Here is a 22,561-nt window from a genome sequence, read left to right on the forward strand (position 1 = left end):
GTCCCGAACTACTGAAATCACACTTTGAAAACTGACACTTCCAGTTGTCAAACTGTTTTGAAAGGTGAACTCCCTGTTGAAATGAACCTCTGTATTGAAAAGAATTTGTATTTTTAGGAAGGTACACAATGTAGATTGAAACAAGAAACAAACATTCTTGTTTTTTGAACGGAGACTTCCAGCCACAGGTGTTAAATTGTTAAGCCCCTGAGGTAGCTTAAAAGGAGGTGTTATTATTTAACACCTCCTTTTAAGAGAGAGATTACACAGCCATGTGAGGCTCAGCAGGAAGGGTGGGGAGAAGGGTCAGAGGTCACTGACAGCCCTCATGTTACAGATTTGTTTTCTGTCAGAGCACAACAGGTGAGCTCTGTGTAAATCTCCTGTCATATTTGACAGCAGCAGAGATTATGTCAGGAATCTGGGGAACACACAGAAAAGGCCCAATCACTCAAGATCATCTTTTCCCAAACAACCACTGCTTAACTTCACTACGTCAATGGAACACAGTTAATGCTGTTTCATATTTTTGCTTTACAACTCTACATACTATTATTTTCCTTTTATATTTTATCATGTTATATACATTACAAGAGAGAGAGAGAGAGAGAGAGAGAGAGAGAGAGAGAGAGAGAGAGAGAGAGAGAGAGAGAGAGAGAGAGAGAGAGAGAGAGAGAGAGAGAGAGAGAGAGAGAGAGAGAGAGAGAGAGAGAGAGAGAGAGAGAGATTTACCATTGTCTCTATACCATTGTTTTGAAAAAGCGAAAATCAACTGTTAATGGTACAAGAACTAGCAAGAAGCAACAACACAAATGCACCTACTGAGATACTTACCCGGTCCTGGCTTAGCGCAGTGGTAACATTTTTGTGAATATGGCCCAGACTTGGGAAGGCTTTGCAGACCTTATTTCCTGATGCAACAGGGCAGAAGCTTTCCTGCATTTTTTTTTAGAGCTCAACCTCATCTCATCACACCGACAGGACAGGACAGAATCCGTAACAGCAGTCAGTCACACAACACTGCTCATTACACATACATTAAGTACAATTTTAAAGTTTTCCTTCACATTGATATACAGTAGAAGTATATTATTTCTGCTTTTATTTATATTTGGTAGTCCATGCACAGCAAATAAGGTTTTCATTTTAAATGTGATAGATTAATTTGCTTTACGTTGCAGTGTGTGTTTTACAGCCTACCCAACAGGGAACCATTTGAAAAAGTTATAATGGGGGTGAAAAAAATATATATTGTAGTACTTTATCTGTATTTTATAACTCTGTTTTTGTAATACAGCTATTCATCTAATCTATTCCCCAAATTCCAATACTTTGTTTGCACACTGGCTACAATAAACTGGACACTTCCCAATGGCTTAATTTACTCCCAAATTTAATTTTATACAAGTAGTACAGCTCTCTAGTGGCCTTTGTCTCATTTCATAATAGGATTCAGAGTGACAATGATCCTCCCACTCATGCAGTTATGTCATGCTATCAGTGTCACAGCCGTGCAGTATTTCTTATGTTAAGACAGCTAATACTGTGCTCTGCCAGTAACAGATATGTAGTGTTTCTGTAGCTGCTTGTTGTGTAGTAAGTTTGTGGAGTTAAATTATTTCAATAACATTATAATACCTCATTTATTATATGACACATATTTTAATTAAGTGTATTTTGTTTGTTAAAAATACAAAGGAGCTTCTTTTATATTTAATGGTTATACACCAGAAAGTCATAGATCAATGTATCTGTTTCGTATCTGAGGGTTTGAAAATAATCCCTATGCCCCTTTTTATATTTCAACTATAAAATATGGGTAGCATATTCTGTTTTTTTGGTTTGTTTATAGTTAAAATGCTATCCTTACTTTTACAGCATAACTTTATAGTTCCATAGCAGCTTATGCCTAATGCAACATAAACAGTCGCGGACAAAAGTATTTGGGAAGTTAAAAAAAAAAAAAAATGACAAGTGATTTCTATAATTTCTAATTGTTCTATTGAAATATATCAATTAAAAGTAGACATGCAGCTTTATAATAAACAACAAATGATTGCATAACATGCATAAAATGAAAATATAACTTGCAAAAACTAATTTCATACTTTAAGAAAAGTATTTGGGCAATCAACATATTTCGTATGAAACCCATTCATTGCTAATTATTGACAACTATCATGATTGAAAACCATCACCTGATGATAATTATACTATAAATAAATACATAATTATCAAGTGCTGAAAAATAAATTGGAAATGTGTGATTAAAAAAGCAACACAAATGGTTAAAACTAAAAAGTATAGCAACAGTCTCAAAATGGCAGTGACACAGCTAAACGAAAAAGGAGAAACAACCATAAAAATAGCAAAGACTTGGTTTACTGAAAAGCACTCTGTGTGGGCTATTATTGACAAACACAGGAGAACAGGGACTACTGCAACTAGTTCCAGGTGTGGAAGACCAAGAAAGATTTCTGCAAAATCTGGAAGAAGAATCGTTCCATCAGCCCAGCAAAATCCTTGGATTAATGCAAAAGATTTGACACAAGAATTGAGAGAAGATGGTCAAGAAATTCACGAGCGAACAATTCAACGATACCTTAACCGATGTCCGTGGGCGAAAACCAAGATGCAAACCTTTGTTAAAAACAATACACACAAAAAAAGCAATTGGAGTTTTCCATTGAATAATAATGATATCTTTATTTTTAAATAGTGCCTTTCATAGTGGACCACCTTCACAAAGCGCTTTACAGGGGAAGGCTGTGAACTGTGCATTATATGCAGAGTCACTGACAATAGGACACTGATTTAACATCTCATCTGCAGGATGGAGCACAAGGAGGTTAAGTGACTTGCTCAGGGTCACACAGTGTGTCAATCAGTGGCAGAGGTGGGATTTGAACCGTGTTGAAGAACGGGCACAAATATCTCTGGAAAGATGCCAGGAACTGGTTTCAAAATACAGAAAAAAAGACTGCAAGCTGTAAATTAAGCAAAGGGTGCAGGCACACAACATACTAATGTAAGGGTGCCCAAATACCTTTGTCAAAGTATGAAATTCAACATAACAATCTAACATTTTATGCATGTTATGTAATAATTTGTGTTTTATTATAAATCTGAATCTCTACTTTAATCTTTCAATAGATTTTTGTTAACTGCCCAAATACTTTTGTCTCCGACTGTATATATTAAATAACATGCAGTATCTGGACAAAACATCAAAAAACATCATCTGTAAACCTCGTGGTCTATTTTGGCTTTAAAAACAACATACTTTGCCAGAGTGTTTAAATAGCCTTGAATAGGGGTAATATCAGAACCCTTGGAACGTTCTTCTTTTTAAAAATGTTAAGGCCTCTGGAATCATCCAACTAGTAGCCTTTCCAACAGCCTACACTTGGTAAGGACACAGTACTGCTGACATGCCTTTTTTCGCTGTTTACCTTTGCCAGCTATTGTTCTATGTAAAGGCAAAATCTATGAAAGAGATTTCTTAACTTTTGGCGTGAGGATGAATGTTAACTCAAAAAGACATACAGAGGATCTACATTTCAATGTCCTGGAGTGTTTGAATGTGGCCTGTAATATCCTGTACACGACTGTAGTGTCTTCTGCAAAAAACTTTTTTTTTCTGTATCCCAAATTATGACATATTCCTGATGAATTTCTTGCAGGAAATTAGCTTGCGTATTACTAAAATAAATCAATATAGTAGATTGTTGGAAAGACAACACTTATGATTTATACTGTATATGTACTTGTATGTCACATGATTTACCATGCATACCACTCTCCCCTGATTTACAGTGATTTAATATGCTAGATCATACTGTGTTTACATATTTGATAAAACGCTAAACATTTTGTCCAATTTAATTTATACCATGCTCTCTGCTGTAAGAATACTATAGAATTTACTCACTCAAATCTTGTTTGCATTCCTCAATACTCTCAAAATTGTAAATATATTATTATAGCAAGCTTTTTGTTTGGCTACTTGTTCTCCCCACTCTGTCCTTGTATGAAATCATACTGTTAACTACAAAACCAGATTATAAAGACAGATTTTTCTTCTTTTACTCCTTGTCAAAAGCTGATCTGCAACAATTCTAACATTCAATAGATTGCTTTCAGTCTCTGGAAGACATATTCATCAAAGACTTTGAGTGCCACAGCTTTAAACTATATACCAGCAGTTCAGACCTGATTTATTACATTTTTTTCTATATTAGAAAGTGTTTCTTTCTCAGACACAATTGAGTCTATTAGGAAATAATTGAGAATACAATTAAGTATTTCAATGTGACAAATGTACCTTTGTTTTTTATATGGAAATAATTTGTATTTAAAAACGAACACAGAGCTGACAACTCAAGATTTCTTGTCTGGCATGTGAAGTTATTAATAACTTTTTATATAACGTTCAATTAGAAAAAGTTATTCAAGCGTGAATATATTTCAAATTTTTTAATCTACTATACCTTGATCTAAGTAAATTTCTGAATTAACATGCCGTTTCTAAATTAAGCTGTTTTCATTAAGGTTTACGTATACTCTCCTTTACATACGTTGTACGTTCCTGTAATTCTATATTTATTACACTCATGAGGTAAGCCTTAAACAATCCTCTTTCCCCTTTCAGGGACTTGTCGCTTATAATGTTCATGAAGTATCCTCTATTTATCATATTTGAATTAACACAACAATATTTCACAGGCATAAACAAAAAAACCCTTATTGATGTACAAGGAGAAGATTAGTTTTAAAATGTGTTTTCCAGGAGGATTCTTACGATATTGTGGATTAAGTTAGAAATATAATAAAAGTGACAACATAGTACTAGGAACTCATTACATTTGAATGTGAAGAGTTAAATGCTCTGTAGAAGAAAACATGGCTCTACACTTTCCTCTCTCACACTGTCTCACACAGCTGCGAGAACCTTCACTAATCTTTTCAATTAGTCAGGCATTTTCTGAGGATCTCGTGTTGAACCAGGAGAAGACATCTGCCAGGCAGAATGGGCAACACACGTTGGAACCAGTCACCTGATAGCAACATGCGTACAACCACAACCACCTCAGAAGGATGTTGCTGGATTTCTATAAACACTTTGTAATTAATAGTGAGTCTTCCCTTTATTTCAGGGTGTCACAGCATTTTTGTAACCCTCCAAATACCCTAAATAAAGACCATCTGCAGTACTACTAAAAACTGAGCAGAGGAAAAAGTGAATCTGTTATGAATATTTGCTTTGGGAAGATCTTAGGTTAGATTTCTTTTTGAAATGACGTCCGCTTTAGCCATTTATTACTGGAAGTCTGGAAAAGGGTTTAGGATTAAGGTGTTCTTCAAAGGCTGAGCTAGTCGTGTTTATATTAGAAGCTGCCAAACATAATAATACAAAATGACTGCTGAAAAATTGTGGCAGTGTTTTTTATTCAATTCTATTTGATCCCGTTAAGGACTTCCCTTATGATCTCTTTTTTAATATCACAAAGGGAAAATGCATAGTCACATACTGCAACCCAATGCCTAATAAGAGTTTATCAAGATGCAAAAAATTGTGTTCTTCCTGAACTTAGAGATAGTTCAGTGAAACATTGACATGGGACACTCCTTTATGTCCTTTTAAAGTTCTGTCCACAGTGGCAGTAGGCTGTTTCTATGAGGACTTGTGGAATTCATTATTCATTTACAACTGCTTCAATACATTTATAAAGTAATTATCTTTTTTTTTTTTTCCCCCCCCAAGTAACTTATTTTACATGTATGGATGTTCCAAAGTGCAATTATTTTCCATAACTCAATGGCAAGACTGGCAAACTGCTTCAATCGAAACATTTTGGGCAAAAGCGCTGCAGTTAAGCATTTTTATATTTTATTACAGGAATGTATTATGAGTCTTCATGGGTAATACAATGATAATCAATTCATGAGAAAAGACACAGCAAACTCTGTTTTTATATAGCAAATTTACATATAATTTAGTTGTGTCCTTAACTGTATTCTATCTGACAACATTTTTCCTGTAAAGGCATTTAACATGTGTTGATATGGTTATGCAAAGCCAACCACCTTAGTTGTGGTAATGTGGTTTTACAAATGGTTTCACTGATTTATAAGAGAACTTTGTTGGAAACCAAGATACAGTAATGGGTCCCATACTTCCCATTCAAAATCAATATGGAAGGAAATAAGTAGAAATCTTTAATCCAGGGTCTTTATGTAAAAGCAAGGGGAAACCTCTCCCGTGTGAGGAAGAATATGGGGTATTATGTAATAAAAACACACACTGTACCTCATCCACTGTTTCCAGGAAAGAGCTCAGCTACAATTAATTATTCCACAAATCCTGATTTGCTGTTCTTTTGCGATTATGATTTTGTTTTTTGAAAATAAGAATTTGTAAAAAAAAAAAAAAAAAAATCAGTACAATTTAACTTCTGAATTATGTTAAGGGCCCCAACAGTACATAGAACCTATCCGTTTTAATACAATTGATCTTTTAGAACATTTTGATCTTCGTTTTTTTGTGTGCCGTAAATGCACATGCACTTCACCTGAATCGCGAGACATTATATACTGGAAAAGAAGTGCAAATAAATGAAACACCTGTGTGCTTTCACCTCTTAACCTCTCTGAATCATGGAACACACTCACAATGCAAGATATGTTGTTTTGTTAAGACAATCTTGGTCTTGATAGACATGGCATTTTTGAAAAGGGTGTAGTTAATGTTTGTCTAAACCAGGTGGCTGAAAGTAAATGCCTGACTTATGTAAATGTGGAAAACAGGCTGTTGGAGTTAGTCACGCGGAGCTGCATCACATCTGAGTTGTCAGTCGTCCAATGCCCTATTGTGAACACGCCTGGCATATTCAAAAAGCATTATGGAAGTTGCTTAAAGGTGTAGCAACTGAATTTGTTTTTATCAATTTCCCTTCTTTTAATTAGATTCTGGGTAACACTTTACATGAAGTGTCTATAAATGCTGTGTATTCACATAGTAGTTACTTAGTAAATACATGTGTACTTACACATACTTACAATGTTATTATGCATAGTTACAATGTATTTAATTTATAAATGTTTTTGCAAGATATATGTAAGTACACAATTGTAATTGCTACCCATACTGGTTTTATACCAGCACGTACTTGTTTGTTCCGTGTCTGTTTTGTCTGTTTATTTTGGCCACTGTGCCGTTTTTTTTTTTTTTTTTTTTTGTAAAAGTGTTTTCATTTTGTTCTACCTTTTTTATTTGTTTATGTACAATAAATCTGCAATTAGATATACAATGTAAATTGTTACCAGATTCTCTATGCTTTCAGTTAAATCTTTCATTTCTAAAATGTTTTATTATCTTTAAAACATCTCAGTTGTCCTCAGGAATTAGACCTCTCTGTCCTGGACCTCTCAGATTAAATATTTAACTCTGTGTGGTGTACCCATTACTCTGTTTCAGGAAAGTAGATTGGTGCAGGGTTATGTTAGATGGATATACAGACATACTAACACACTGATCTATAACTTCTCTAGTACTTTTCAAAGAGAAGAAAATATATTAAAACAAATGTCCCATAGCTAGACTTTCTAACAAGTAAGAATTAATTTCCATTTTCTGATTAAAACAATAAATCCATCACTGTGTAAACTGAACAAACTCCCAGGGTGAAACTAGAAATCCAGAAACACAACTGCAGAACATTTGGATCAGTCTCTCCTATAAAGAGAAATCCAGACTACTGATTTAAAGATCCCCAAAAAATCACATTTAAACCCTAAGACATTGGGTTTAAACCACTTCCCTGATGCCATGACCTCTGCACAAGTGAACATTGTATTTGCTTTAAAGATAAATGGGGGCATAGCTTATTATGATGTGCTCTTTAATAAGCATTCATCATAATCATTTAAGTAGTCGACAAATGTTGCAACTTCACATTCTCTTTAAAACCCAATGGTAAATAAAACACACCAACGGAATAGCAAGCAGGTCAAAAGTAAAGGTGTAGAACCCATCTATCTGTATTAAGGTACCAACTACACATGTAAATGTGTAACGAAAAAGGAATGAGAAAACTGAAGTTAACTCACTTGAGCTTTCAATTGCGGCTTGTGTTTTTTTGTGCCGTCTTAAAAAGAAAGAACGAAAACGTATGTATGATGTAGTTTAGAACTGTGATTCTCACCGTGAAAAAATGGTTAACAGAAACATTTCCAGAGCTTTTAAGTGAACAGCTTAACATGAAAACTTCTTATAATCTTCATATTTGAATAATTTACCAGACAACAAAAGATATTAAAAGCATGGTAAGGTCAAAGATGCAGAGGGATCTGCAAACACAATTTAAGAGTCGATACCACTTAGTCGATACCACTTAAATATGAATAATTAATACATTTCCCTCTCCTTGTTTTTAAATGACTGTGAAATTCATTGAGCCAGAACACTTTTTGGATCAGTCCATTTTACCTTGCTGCAAGCTATTTAATAAATAAATAAATACAAAAATACATAAAAAGGAGTAGACTGAGCAAATTATTTTTTACATAATTCTCACTTTGTAATTTACATGAACATACTTGCCAATTATCAGTAGTGTATTACTTTTACCATCTGCAATGTACAAGCTCCAGAAACCAATGTAAGAAATGCAACATGTGTGGTTCGTGGTTTTTCTTGTTGATGTTTTTCTTGCTGATGTGTTTCCACTATGGGCAGTGTTGCAGGGGGGCAGGTTAATAGTTACACTCTGTTATACCAGCTGTATTTAGAGAGAATGTTTGAGAGCGCTACTAAAGACACCGGATGTGATGACTGAAACATACAAAGCGTATTAATCTGCTTTTCATCAAATGCACATGCATTCCGTCCACTCACACAGTCCACTAGCGCAGCACTTCTCAGATGCGCTTTCAATCATCACAGTCCAGTTCATGCTGCTTGCATTCTGGTTTCCTATGCATGTACTGCTTCTGTGTCTTAGCTTCTATTGGCCACCGTTAACGTCAGTATAATCACTGCATGATGATTGGTTGAACTTTCATTTTGATGAGATTTCATTTTGTTACGCGTAAAAATCTTTAGGAAGATATTATAAATAAGTATCACATGTTTTGCCTTGCACCTATTTACCACCCTGCCAGAAATTGCGAGACAAGTTTCCAAAATTACAAGTGATGCGTGGGATACACAACACAGGATCACCAAAGTGCTGCTTGACAACGTTTTGTTTTGTTGTGATCCTGTTTTCTGTTATGAGGAGAGTAAACGAAAACCAAAACGGTATTTTTTTTCTTTGCACAACGCCCTTTTTTGCACATTTATTTTACGAAGAGTTTATTTTAGTTAAATCTGACAGTTATGCGAGTATACAGTTAAAACAAACAAACAAACAAACAAAAAGGCATAAGTAAACCTCAGTGATGCTATTACTCTGAAAATGTGTCTTTTGCCACATTGTTTATTACGAAGGAACTACAATGGCAGGGATTTAAAAAACAAACAGAAACAACAACAACAAAAAAACTTTTCTGCCTAAGTACACAAAAATGTATTTTTAACTACTGTGTGACAGGCAATAAGGACTTCACAACCTAGTATTGTTCTGGAAAATTACAGTTTTACATAGAATATTATGATATAACAGCATTGTAAATTGTTATGTTTAAGAGCCACTGGTCTGTATATTAAAGCATATTTTATTAGATTGAACAAATCTGAAAATATCATTATAAAAACTGGAACTTTCAGTTGTATAAATAATTTAAGTATTTGCCATGTTGACTAGCAAAAATGTGTTTAAAAATTCTCCTGAAAAGCCTTCTCGAAACCGATTGCCAGAAAGTCACCACTCTATGATGAAAAATCAATTTAGGTGTACAGTATGTGTATCACTGACATAATTCCATCACGTTTCCTCCAGTTCAGCTTTGAGAAGCCTTTTCTTAAACTTATTTTCTGGAATAGTTCATAGTAATTAATCTACACAGACACAACAGAGAAGCAGACATAATATATAATTGTAGATAAGTAATAAATAAGGGTCTGGAAGGTATGGTGATGATTTCAGAGAATACTATGGAAATTGTGAAATAGGGTTATTTCAGTCCCTATTGTGCATTGTTTAACTTGGACCTTTTTGTATAAATTGTTCATAGTACAGTTTTTTTTTTTTTTTTATACAATTTTATTATAACATCACACCTTTTTTAAGATATCTTGAAACACAACTCCCTCTCAACAGCAGTTACTGCATAGTGTAATAGTTATTAATGCTTGCCATTTAAGGTTTAACTGAAGTGTTATATTACAGTACATGACTGTGATACATGCAGACAGTACAAATATTTCAGTATATTCAGCTTCCTTGTTTATGGTGAATTGGTTATAATTTATCATCAGTTATTTTTTAAGGCCTATTTTGTATTGAAAAATGTATCATGTACCGATATCTATACATTTTAGAAGTACTTATTCATTGGCACTCAAATTGGAAAATAAATAAATAAACCACAGGTTTACTCCACCCGGCTGCGCATATGAGTACCTACACGTTTTTGTTAAGAATTTCACCCCTGCATATAGTAAACATGAAATCAAATAATAGAAATGGGTTTCATTTTCATGTGAAGAGGGAAAAAGGAAAAAAAAAAGAAATTGAGAACACACATAATGGAGTGCTGGTCCTTCAGAAGTTATAGGCAGAAAGCATAACTTAACAATATCAGGCACTTCAATTTCGAGAAATTGACTTTTTAAATTAAGAAGAAGAAATACAATTTCTAAAAGTAACAGTATAAACTACTGCACTTGTTTTATTTCAACCATGTGATCCTGTTAAGTCATTTGAAAAACATGTCTAAGATATTATATGTTGAAACAAGACTATTAACAAAAGAAAAAGGCTTGTAGAACTAGTTCTATGAAAGAGCCGAATAGCAGGAGTAAACCAACCACAAGTTTATTTTTTTAAGAATATTAGTGCAAGAACAATCAGCAACATTACTGAAATGGTAAAGCGCCCACCCATCAAAAGAATGTCTAGAAGATTGATGTTGCCTGAAACATTCTTTTGTTTGCCTCCGTTTATCAGGTTACAAGAGGCTGTGACACATCTCAAGTGCTTGCAGCTGTCCCCTTCGATGTTTTGCTTTGCTCTACCAAATTAAAGGCTTTCAATCTGTATGATACGGATATGCCTTAAATGCCACTGCTTGTTTTGGATTTATCTGTTGTAATCCTTGTGAATACAGAGTATTCTGAATTCTGCAAAATGATATATTAAATGCGCAAGATAAAAGCAAGGTTAGCTGACATACACTGTCAAGAAACAGCACCTTCCCTGTGCTCACCCCTAGTGCAACCCCAAGAGGCTGTAACAGCTTTCACACGTTGTCACAGGATCTAAATGTGTTGGTTGACATTTGGACCATTGGATTCTATTGGTTTGGGATGCAGCAATGTGGCAGTTTAAATGACATGCAAAATGCAGTTCTACCTGTGCTGTTGAGAGGTATAAAGGCTGCAGATAACCCTATCCATCCATATACAGTAGCAAGGTCAGGCACTACTTTGCAGAGCATTGAAGCTCAATGGAATTAACTCCTATGTGAAATTACAACACATTTGGCACTGGTACTCTTTGGACAGGAAAGGCACAGGACTGACCAAAGACTACCAGGCAGTGGTGGATGTCAAGTCAAGATTGTGTGCCTCAACCTATAACCTCGTGGTTCCCATATCTGGACTGGCATGAATCTTGAGGGACAGAGTTGAGAACCACTAATATAACCAGTGCCACACTTCATTACTACATTTTAGATTCAAAACAAAGTTGTTGTTTTTTAAAATGAGCAATATCAAGTTGGCCATATGCTACATTATGGCTGTAAAATATATGTTGATTCATTTGCATGGGAAACTCCTGTAACTAACCTATGCAATGTACAGATGGGATTTAATTAGCCTTGACAAATCAGGAATGACAGTATTACATCATAAATCTGTTACACCTTCACCAAGACCATACAGAGGTACAGCTAGCATCCATAACAAGTTAAGAATGTGAATACGCTCCATTATTTATAAGCAAAGCTAATACCCAGGATTAGTTCAGTTTCCATGTTTACAGCTTTAGTTCGGTGTCCACATGACATTGACAACCAGAAAGTCTTTACATCTAAAGTAAGTTTATACCCATTTTGCTGGATCCTATAAACGTCAGTAAGCATTAGCTTGTAAAAAGTTCAAAAACAGAGTTGATCTGATGTCTTGAACAAGTGTGCTGGCAGTTCAGTACTTTTTAACAGTGAGTTTACTGTCCCTTTTCTTTTATTGTTAAATCATTTTAAAATGTTCTCAGATCAGATCTGTCTGTATCAAGGTTTAAGAAATAAAAATAATATTGAGAAAATGTTTGTTAACATTGTGTTAATCTGTTCTGTATTGCATGCAGCTTCACATCAAAACTGTCTCAATTTAATAAGAGGTGATTCTTATGAATTACTTTCCAGAAAAAAAAAAAAAAAAAAAAAATACTGGAATTCTTCTGTGCATGTAACTGGAGTGCACTGCAAAAACTTAAACAGAACTTCTGCCTTAACTGAAAAGTGTTTTCAAATGCTGTTTTGTATGGGCAGAATAAAGCAAAGGTATAGAATTACTGTCAAATTATCAATTTGCTCATAATAACGAGAGTATGATTGACAACATTTTTCAGCTTTCGTTACCAACCAATGTCAATTATCATCTGTAACCAGGAAAGTAATTGAGAGATTTGAATTTAATAAGAGCACATTCCAGAACAATAAACTATAAATGATTGCCGTAATAACGGTCAATCGTAAACATCTGTGGTTTTGTTTTGTTTAATTGTTCTAAGGCAATGAATAGAGAAGAGTAACTTGTGCATTTCACAAAGCCAAAAACAGTCATTTCACATACACGTAGCTCGAAAGATATTTTCTTTTTCAGATTCACATTGTGATCTACCTATAAAAAACTCAAAAGATATCTGAAAGCAGAGCTGAATTTTACTCTCAATTAAAATTCCTCTATAGTTTAATCTTCTGTGCACTCTGCTTTATCAACAGTACTTTTATCTCCCCCCTCTTGAAACCTTTGTCCATTCTTTACTCAGTCAAACTGCCATGCTTCTGCTTCGACTGCAAACTCCTGACTTGAAATTAAAAAACGTTTTTTTCAAAAAAATTAGTTATAAACAACTTGTGTGCACATTGCACTTCATCACTAGTTGCAAGTTAATAAAGTGGTCTCAGCTGTTTAATTTCTCATATTTGAATTGTGTCTGATTCACCTCTTTTTCTATATAGTTTTCCATCATTAACTCATTATGGTTTTGTTTTTTTAATTTATCCTTATAGAATGGCCAGTGTGGTTATTGTGAAAATAATCCACTGCAAATAGATACAAATCATAATTTGAGCAATTGTGTTGCCATTATGTGAAAACTCTGCTTCTTTCCATAGTAATTTCAGTTTTATTAACTCATGACTTTCATATCGGGGACAGCTGCCAATTACATGTTGGTTGAAAGTCACAGACATATTATCAAAAGCCTCTTCACTTTCGATCTTCTGAACAACACAATATTAATAGACTTTTTAAGCTAGTTCATTATACCATGCTAATTTCTATTGTGAAACATCAAATAGACTTCTCATTGCTTTATCCCTCCTGTCAGAATTGGCAGGATGAGCACAGACACAACAGGGACTCTGGTACCATGCAGTGCTTTTATTCTAAAAGCTGGTTTATTCAGCAGAAGCAAAATCAAAACACAAGCAGCTGTGAAACGCAAGTCTTTTTTTTTCCTTCAGTGAGACATCACAGTCAGGTAGACAATTATGTTTAACTATCATGTATCCTGAGAAGAAGTTCTAGTACCTTTTAAATGAGGCCTCTGCTATCATGAAGTACTTCCTATGAGCTCAAACGGTTTTCTTTTGCTTACATTTAAAAGGGGAAGCTAATTCAATTGTTGTGTACTTTCATGCTCTATATGCATCTCAGATGTGTCATTTTTTATTTTTTATTTTATTTTACCTCAGCTGCAAAGCCAGTCATTCGGGATAGCACCGGATTGGTTAATAACGAGAGAAAGTGTAGAGGGGGTGGAGAGAGAAACTGAAAGTAAGACACTCAAATTAAGATATCCAAACGTGAACATGCAGCCAATACGTTCCATTTATAAAGTGTCTATTAAATTGGGATCTTTAAGGATGGAAAATCTTTTTTCTTAAAAAAATGTGTACAACAAATAGGAAAGTAAACATGTGCAATGAGATTTTCAGCCGTGTATCTTTCACAGTTTAATACAAAAAATAAACCAATGTTGGCAAAGGCTTATTTGGGGATCTTTGTACATATTATGGGTAAACAGCAAAACTGTTCACATAGCCTTTCTTTATTAATGCATGCCTTTACGGTTGCTTGTGTAGACAAAGTCAAGCAAAGGTAATTTCTTTCAACAGTTTCAGTTAGAAGCTTTTATTGAGAACAAATGTAAGTGAAAGGAACTTGGCACCACACCACAATCCTTTCTCTTTAAAAGAAACAGTAATTAATAATGTGAAATGCTAGAGCACATTCATCCTATGAAACTTAAACAAGCAGTTTTATTTAAAAACTTGGGAAGGTAAGGTTGCCATGTATCAGAAAATAAACTGAATGTGACTGTTTACCTGGTTAGAAACGCAAGGTGGTATTCATTTGTGCCTTGTGAGAACTTCTAGTTTAATAATTCAGTTGTGAAACTTGTTAGCAAAAAACAAAATAAATCATGTTAGTGCTCCGTGCCAATTTAATTAGAACTGACAAGTGTCAACCACAATCTTACCAAAACATGTCCAGACGAATCAAATTCTGATTATAATAAGTAATGATACAAGGCACTGGAGGAATGACTAGAGAACATGAACCAGTTTGGTAAGTATAGGGACCCAATCCCATTTTGGGGCAAAAACAAGATTTAAGATTTATTTATTTTTTTTTTTTTTTTTTTAAATTGGATCAATTGTGAATATTTGTACACATTTTTTTTTTTTTTTTATGCAGTCGAAAAAAAACTTTCAGAAGCGCCCTCACTGTATAATGTTTATTTTTGCTTTGTTTTGTTTAGTCTGAAAGCAGCTACTGTCCACATATCATACATGTTTACACTACTCCACACTATCTTTACACATCTTTCACCACAAACTGAGAACATTTGTAAACTTCTCAAATTTCAAGGTTTGTTGCACAATAGAACTCACTTATTCCTAATTTAATTTTTAATTGACTGACAGTGATCTAATGCAGCATAATTGCCCAATCATTTGGCAGGTATAACCACAGTACAGTAGTACTATATATTATCATGATGGTATTATGCGAAATATATTCTTTTTCACTTTTGCATGCAAGAGTGAATCAGGAGCAATCAGAAGAATGGATTCCTAATGTCTCAGCATGTTGGCATACAGCTTTTAAGGTTCTTATAATGGTAAGGTTCGTATAATGGTTACGTATTTACACATACAGTTATATCCTGTTTATACTTCTTTGCTTGTTAACCTATTATTGTTTCCAGTTTAAATTGCACACAATTTACCAGTGATATCTAAAAAGATAGTCAGGTGGTTCTGCTTGCCATTATCAAGGCATGTCCGTGCTCTTCTGCTCCCACCTGTTAACCATTTAGGAAGATGATGATGTGTTTTCCCAGTTTAACACCTTTCTGTTTTATTGTTGATGAATGGCTCAAGCAGATGTCCTGCTGTCTTTGAAGATTCCAACAGATGACTGTGATATATTGCCCGAGTACTGGTCTGAATAATCTGTAATGTGGAAAAGTATGAAACAACATTTTCTTCCAAGCGAATGTCTCTCTACTTTGCACCTTCTCCTAACAGCACCCTTTATCCTGTTCCAGCTCAGCTGAAGGGTCTGGATACTGAAAAACATCCACGCAGAAGGGCGTGGGGTCTTCACTCATCTGCTGCAGCCGTTACTCTTTAATAAAACACTAGGTGCTATTTGCACTGTTCAAGTTCAGATAATATTTCAAGGCCAGACAGAACTGTACCAATCTATTAGGGAGACTGTTCGTTAGCTGAGACGTTTTATAGTCAATATGTCTCTATTTATACATATTTGTAGTTATTATATTTTAATAACTGTTAAAACCTTTACAGGTAACTAGTTAATGACCCACAGGGGCAATTTGAAGAACTTTTTAAGTATTTATTAGTCTAAAAATAGGCTACCTAGTACCAAACCAATGTTGCTGAACCAGCTAAAAGTCTTACTAGTAGTAATCTCTCTGATGTCCTGATTGAATTAACATTGGACAGAATTATCAAAAGAATAAAATATCTTCAGTCTTGAAAAGTAACGGGGGTCTAACTGAAGTTCATAAACCCCTAATCAATGTAGGTTACTATTTACATCGACAGTATAACCGGGTGGCACAAATAGAAAAATAGAATTTCAGAATGACAGGTAGAAAGCAAGTTTTTGTATGTAGACAGTAAGGAATGCATGTGTACTAGTTTAAACTAAAACACAATTAGTACTTACTGCCGTGCTAAACAAACCTCTTTAGTTACATTTGATACGTTCTTATGATTACTGAAACTCCTCCAAAAGCGGGTCTTTTTTAAGTAACCATGTGTTTTTTGTAGGACTTTATCATGCAAATAGGCACTGAAACAACTGACAAACCTGTCTTGTCGTAAGTGTGATAAAAAAAAAGTACTGTTGTCCATTGGCTTTTGAAGGGACCCGGTATGCATACTGATACTATATTATTATTTTAGTTGGCCACCATGTGTTAATTCCACGGAAAACAGGCTGAAAGGGTACTAAATTGAAAGTGTACAGATAATGCCAGATTCCATGGTTCTCTCCGCAATTCTACATTCCCAGGAAATTTCACTGTGAAACTGTTTTCCCAAGGGATAGTCGAGTTAAGAAAAGCAAAGGGAAGGTTTCCAGCTAAAAAAAAAGCTGTAAATGAGAAAAGAAATCCCTCTTCTAACACTCCGATTTGCCAGTATTAGGGTGGAGGCAAATAATGAATGCATTTATGAACAGCTCAAAAAGGTAGTAGGTTTATACGTGGTATCCGAGTGTCTCCAGTTCTGAGCACAAAAGCCAGTTTTTCTGACTCATGAGAAGCATAACAGCATCTTGTCTTAAACTGAACAATTATCCTATTGAGACTGCGTTACACTGAACCTTAAGGAGATTACATTTAGATTGCCGTATAATGAAGTATTTATTAGGCAGTTGAAAATCAAAAGGATTATTGAATTATTTTATTAGAACATGGTCATTCTTCTGTTGGAGGAAAAGTATACTCACCCCCCCTAACCCCCTCCCCCCCCCCCCCCCAACTGTGTTAAAGGCTGATAACAAGATTGTGTGGTTTTACAGCCCATTAGGAATATTAACCTTACATTACAAAACATTGGACCTGCTGTAGGTATAGAATGTCATTATTATATTTCATTCATGCGTTTTCTTATATCATCTTTATGAATTATTCAATGTTTATCAAACTTGTCATTTGTTCTTGGCAAACATCTTTTTGTTGTGGTTATTTCATGATGTTTGCTGGTTTCCATTAAAACCACAACTGCATCTTAACCTTAAAATCTAACCATAAGCCACAAATGAGCACTATGGAGATGAATAACAAGTTTGCTTGCAAAGTGTTATTTATAAAGGTCATATTAAGAAAATGGCATTTAAGATAAGTCTGAAATTAGACTGTTGGGCCTGGGGTTAGGGCGGTAACCACCAAACGTATTATTCTTATTTAAATAAATAGTTGCTTTATTAATTTAGGATAGAATCGCATTCGCAATTTCATACACGTAAAAAGCTGCCGGTGATCCCTAACTGCTTCTTAAAACCTTTTAACCAGAATGAACTCCTTCAACTAGATGTGTGTTGTTTCTTCTCGAGAGCTGCCTTTCTTTTTGCCTTCAGTAATGATGCAATGAGAAAGCTATTGCTGCTTGGTACAAACTGCGCATCCATTGCGTCTCCAGATAAACTGGCAAGCAGCATTTGTGATTAATTGCTTAAAAAACATGATTTATCTCGGTCTTCCCTGACAATAATATATTGTCTTGAAGTTTGGTTAAAAACAATCAGTAATTTGAACCAGGTACTAGGTAGAGCTCTAAGATCTCTACATTTGACACAGATGTGCATCTTTTTTTTTATTTTTTTATTTTAAGATTAAGAGGTTACCATTTGGAAAGGATTATAGGCTATCATGAAAACATTAAATGGATCAGGAATATGCAGCTATGGGATATACAAGTGCAAGGAAAATTGTGATTGAAAGGAAACTTTAGAAATTACAATGAAACAAACAATAAATTAGTATGATCAAATAAAACATATGAACACAATAAAACATTGAGGAGGCATTTGGGGAAAAGGTACTGGGGTGCTGAAAACGAATTAAATTATTTCATGTGATGTAGTCCTATAGTTGTTTTTTTGTAAACCAACTTGACTAATATTTGATATATTCTAATAATATCTTTCTTGGACATCATCGTGAAGTCATATGGGGAGGACAAACGTATTTAAAAAACAAATATATACTATAAATAGACGCGTTATTGTGTTCATATCAGAAAATGTAAATAAACATGACAATATTATATATAATTAAATGTGACATTTCAAAAATATGACACATGTCAACATCACTGATAGCATTAATTCGTTTTAAAGTTTCTAATGCGTTCTTTGAAGGACCAGTTCTTTTACGTGAACTGCACATGATAAGGCACGGATTTGTATTTTTGTCGGTCAGAAGTTCATGTACAGACCCCCCTTTACATTAACAAGCAACCACAAAGAAAACCGCGGTGGCAAATCTTTGGTAATCCAGTTATAATGAAGTGCTCACACTTTCATCAATGTGTAAAATGCGTGCACTGCACTTCTATTAATTACTTCTGGCATTGATTTCCAGTTTCTACGTCTGTGCTGAGTTTAATTATAAAAAGGGTAATTTGGTGTCTTTGTTAAATGCAGCAATACAAAAGCAGTTTTTGTGTAATGAGATCATTCAAATATGACACAGTAGATTTATGTGAAGTTGTCGGATACAAGCGTTATCACGTTATGATCAAGTTATGTCCACGCTTTATGAATATGCAGGCATATTTCTATATTTTGTATTGTAATGTATGTGTCGGTCAGGTTTTCAAAACGTCAATGCATTAACTAAGTAGTTAAGGTCTGAAATAAAAACAGGTTTCATAACGTCGGAAATAAAAGCAAGATGCGATTAATACATCCCTAAAATTATAATTGAATGCAAAAACTAAATACTCAATATTCATTTAAAAAGAAAAAAAAAGTTGTCCCCCTTTAGTTGAGGTATACTGTACAGTATTAGATCGGTGCAGTGGAGTGTCTGTAGTGAGGCATGTTCTGTGTGTTTATTTAAATATATATTTCAGTAGATTCAAGGCAAGGGAGAATGAGTTAAACATGGTAAATCGAATGATTTATTTTTCCTCACCAGCTCCATTGATGCACAGCTTGTGCAAAGACATGTCCGGTTGGAAAAGGGCAGAGCCTACTAATTATGATACATTGTTGGAGCTATTGTATACCGACTGGGTCTATATTGTCGGTAAAAAAAAAAGTCGGCAAGTTTTAAACTTTATCAAAGTAAAGAAAAAAACAAGTCTGCAAGTAGGCCTACTCCAGCTTGCTCGGGAACTTTAGTATTATATCTACTGCCTAAAAGCCCGAAATCTTATTTAATGAAACTCGGTTTCAATATTAAATAAAGCAGCCTAAATATATATTTTATGATTAGTATTTAAAAAAAAAAAAAAAAAAAACGTTTTAAACTTTAGTCAGTCAGGGTAAATACGTATCGTACACAGCAGGTATGGGGTTAAAACAATACGATAAAAAGCTTGTCTCGTTTTTAGATTGGTTTAATATAGACTGCACGTCAGAAATGTATAAACTGTTTAACCTGTTATTAGTGATATATCTTAAACCACATCCCTGGAATATTTGCCAGTTATCTTTTGAATATCAAAGAAACAAATCATGTTAAAAAGCAAATTTCTTATGGGCTACTGGCGTCCTTTAATTTTGCAATAAAATTATTTCCTATCGTATGTATGATTGTTCAAATCAGTTGAATATCAATGTAACATTATTTTAAATGTAATATTATTTTTAAATTGTGTATGAAGATAATTTAAAAATATTATTAAGCATTGTATTTGTAACAAAAACGTAGTAATTATATTTTATGTCACTTGTTCTGCTTTATCAAATGCGGTAGGGGCAAGGTTAAATATACACTTCTTTTTCTACATTTATTGTACAATGTATTTCCAATATACAACGCAAGTTAAACTGTATAAGTTAAAACTGTAAAAAAAAAAAAAAAAAAAAAAAAAAAGTCTGCAGCCAAACAAACAGTTCAAAAAGTGAGCGGTGTCACTTTAAGCAGAAGTGAGTGGTGTGGTTTCACACTCCGGGTGGGAAAGGTGGGTGTGGCTGACTGGTGATTGACAATTTTAATCAAACCTTATGGCGCCTGAAGAGCTCTGGACGGCCAATGAGCTGACGAGCGTACACGTTTCTAAGAGCCGGGTAGCCAATAGAAGGCAAAGATGGGCGGTTTCAGAACGCTGTGATGTATCCAACGTGGGTTCAGAAGCTAGCGCTCTGAAGAAAAAAAAAAAAATCTGATGTTGCTTACGATCTGAAGTGGGGGGAATCAATTTGGTAACAATCGTATTGCGGCGATAGAGTACAGTTGATAAGCAACTGTACGAAACTCGTGGAGTGTGGACTGCGAAGCGTAGAAGCGAGATACTGAGTTGACGTGCGGGCTGGAAAGGTGTTTGTAGTGAAAGACGTGGAGCAGCAACAACTGAGAAATAATCTTGATCATCAAATAGATCGTCCTGCTACATTTCACTTATCAGTAGTAGGCTGTTGCAATATTGGAACTTGTTACAATTCTGTAAAAACTGTGTCTGTAAAAACATGATACACATGTAGCCTGCTTCTGAAAAGTTTTCTCACATATCATTGTTTCCAGAAAAGTGACAAGCTGGATCGTATCTTTGAATATCTGCAAGAAATCTACCACTCCATCAGCATGATGAATATTTTACATATTTTCCACGGAAGAAGTAACACGCTTTGATGTAGAGATTTTGCATAGTTGGTGTGCAAAATAGAGTCGGCTTTTTCGGAGAATTTGCACGTTTGGAAAAGAAAACAATTGATTTTTTTTTTTCTCATACGTTTTAAACAAAACATCGCTGGGAGAAACCGTGAGCCTGTCTGACAGATCTCGTCTCTTGCATCCTTTTAAGGGCAGCCGCTTTCGACATGCATTTAGTTTTGGCCGGCAGACAAGTTTCTTGTATTTCTTTGTAAATCGCAAACCACTTTTTAATTTTGCAATAGAGTGCAGTTCGGTTATCACAGAGCTGCTGGGAGTAGCTAACTAGTTTCACAAGGAGAATCGGGACATGCAAGCGGCTTTAACTTTCATCAATGGGCTAATGAATACCGAGCCTGCAAATGCGAATGCGATTTGTCTATAATAACCACTAATTGTGTGTGTGTGTGTGTGTTTTTTTTAAAGCTGTTCCAATCTGTAGTTCATCTGAGCTGTAGACTATTATTAAGCTGGATACAAAATGGCGGCCTCGTTGGGACAAATTGGATTGTTGCCTTATTATTTTCCGTATTTAATTTGTATTCTGGAACTGTTTATCTCCTCCGGGTTCAGCATAGATTTGCAGTGTCCTTTGAATTGTACATGCACTGGAAACCTGGTAGACTGTAGCAATTTGGGGCTGACGGACACTCCATTGGATCTCCCACCCTGGACTTCCTATCTGTAAGTATTTATTAAGTGGTCATCGACTTCAACAGGCCCTAATTTACAGTATATCACATTTCTTCTTAAGAATTCTTAGACGAAATACAGGTACAATATCCACCTATATCTATGTAGTTAAAAATAATGTATTTATTCCAACTAACTTGCTAGAATTAAGTTAATAATATGCAGTGTCCAAGTTAGTAATTTAAGAGTTAAACAGAACATTGGGTAAAAGCTGTTTAAATGTGATTCCATCTAGAGTTAAATGCTACACTTTAGTAATAAATGCTGTAAACATGCTAACCTTTTTAAGATTTTTTAATTACAACAGCTGAGTTAAAGGTAGACATGTTTGCGGTTATTTTTTATTTTTAAACAGTAAATGTCCATGTAAAACTATACCGACTACTTTATATAATTACCTGTGTTTCCACTCCTGAGTGCTACCTCCGGGATCAGTCTCCCAAATATCCTTATATTGTTAACGATTGATGCAAGTAGAGGTGCAACACCGTAACAATAGATCGGAGATCAAATCTACATTGTTTATTATTTTAAAAGGAACAAAGTTAAAAACAGAGCAACGTTTCGGCCAGATGGCCTTCATCAAGCTTAAGATTTAATATTTTGTGAAA

General features: G+C 34.6%; 1 protein-coding gene and 1 long non-coding RNA gene across 2 annotated transcripts in view; one reads left to right on the forward strand and one right to left on the reverse strand.

Moving 5' to 3' along the window:
- Positions 1-22,561, reverse strand: part of LOC131701502 (uncharacterized) — a 50,271-nt gene that overhangs the window by 12,446 nt on the left and 15,264 nt on the right. The window lies entirely within an intron of this gene.
- LOC117413734 (leucine-rich repeats and immunoglobulin-like domains protein 1) overlaps positions 20,643-22,561 on the forward strand; it is a 49,602-nt gene continuing 47,683 nt past the window's right edge. The window contains exon 1 of the mRNA XM_034023029.3: positions 20,643-21,941. Within this exon, the coding sequence (XP_033878920.3) occupies positions 21,739-21,941 (203 nt within the window). The 5' untranslated portion in view covers positions 20,643-21,738. The remainder of the gene's footprint in view (positions 21,942-22,561) is intronic.

This window comes from Acipenser ruthenus, chromosome 25 (genome assembly GCF_902713425.1).
Source record: "Acipenser ruthenus chromosome 25, fAciRut3.2 maternal haplotype, whole genome shotgun sequence".
In the NCBI taxonomy this organism is placed as follows: Eukaryota; Metazoa; Chordata; class Actinopteri; order Acipenseriformes; family Acipenseridae; genus Acipenser; species Acipenser ruthenus.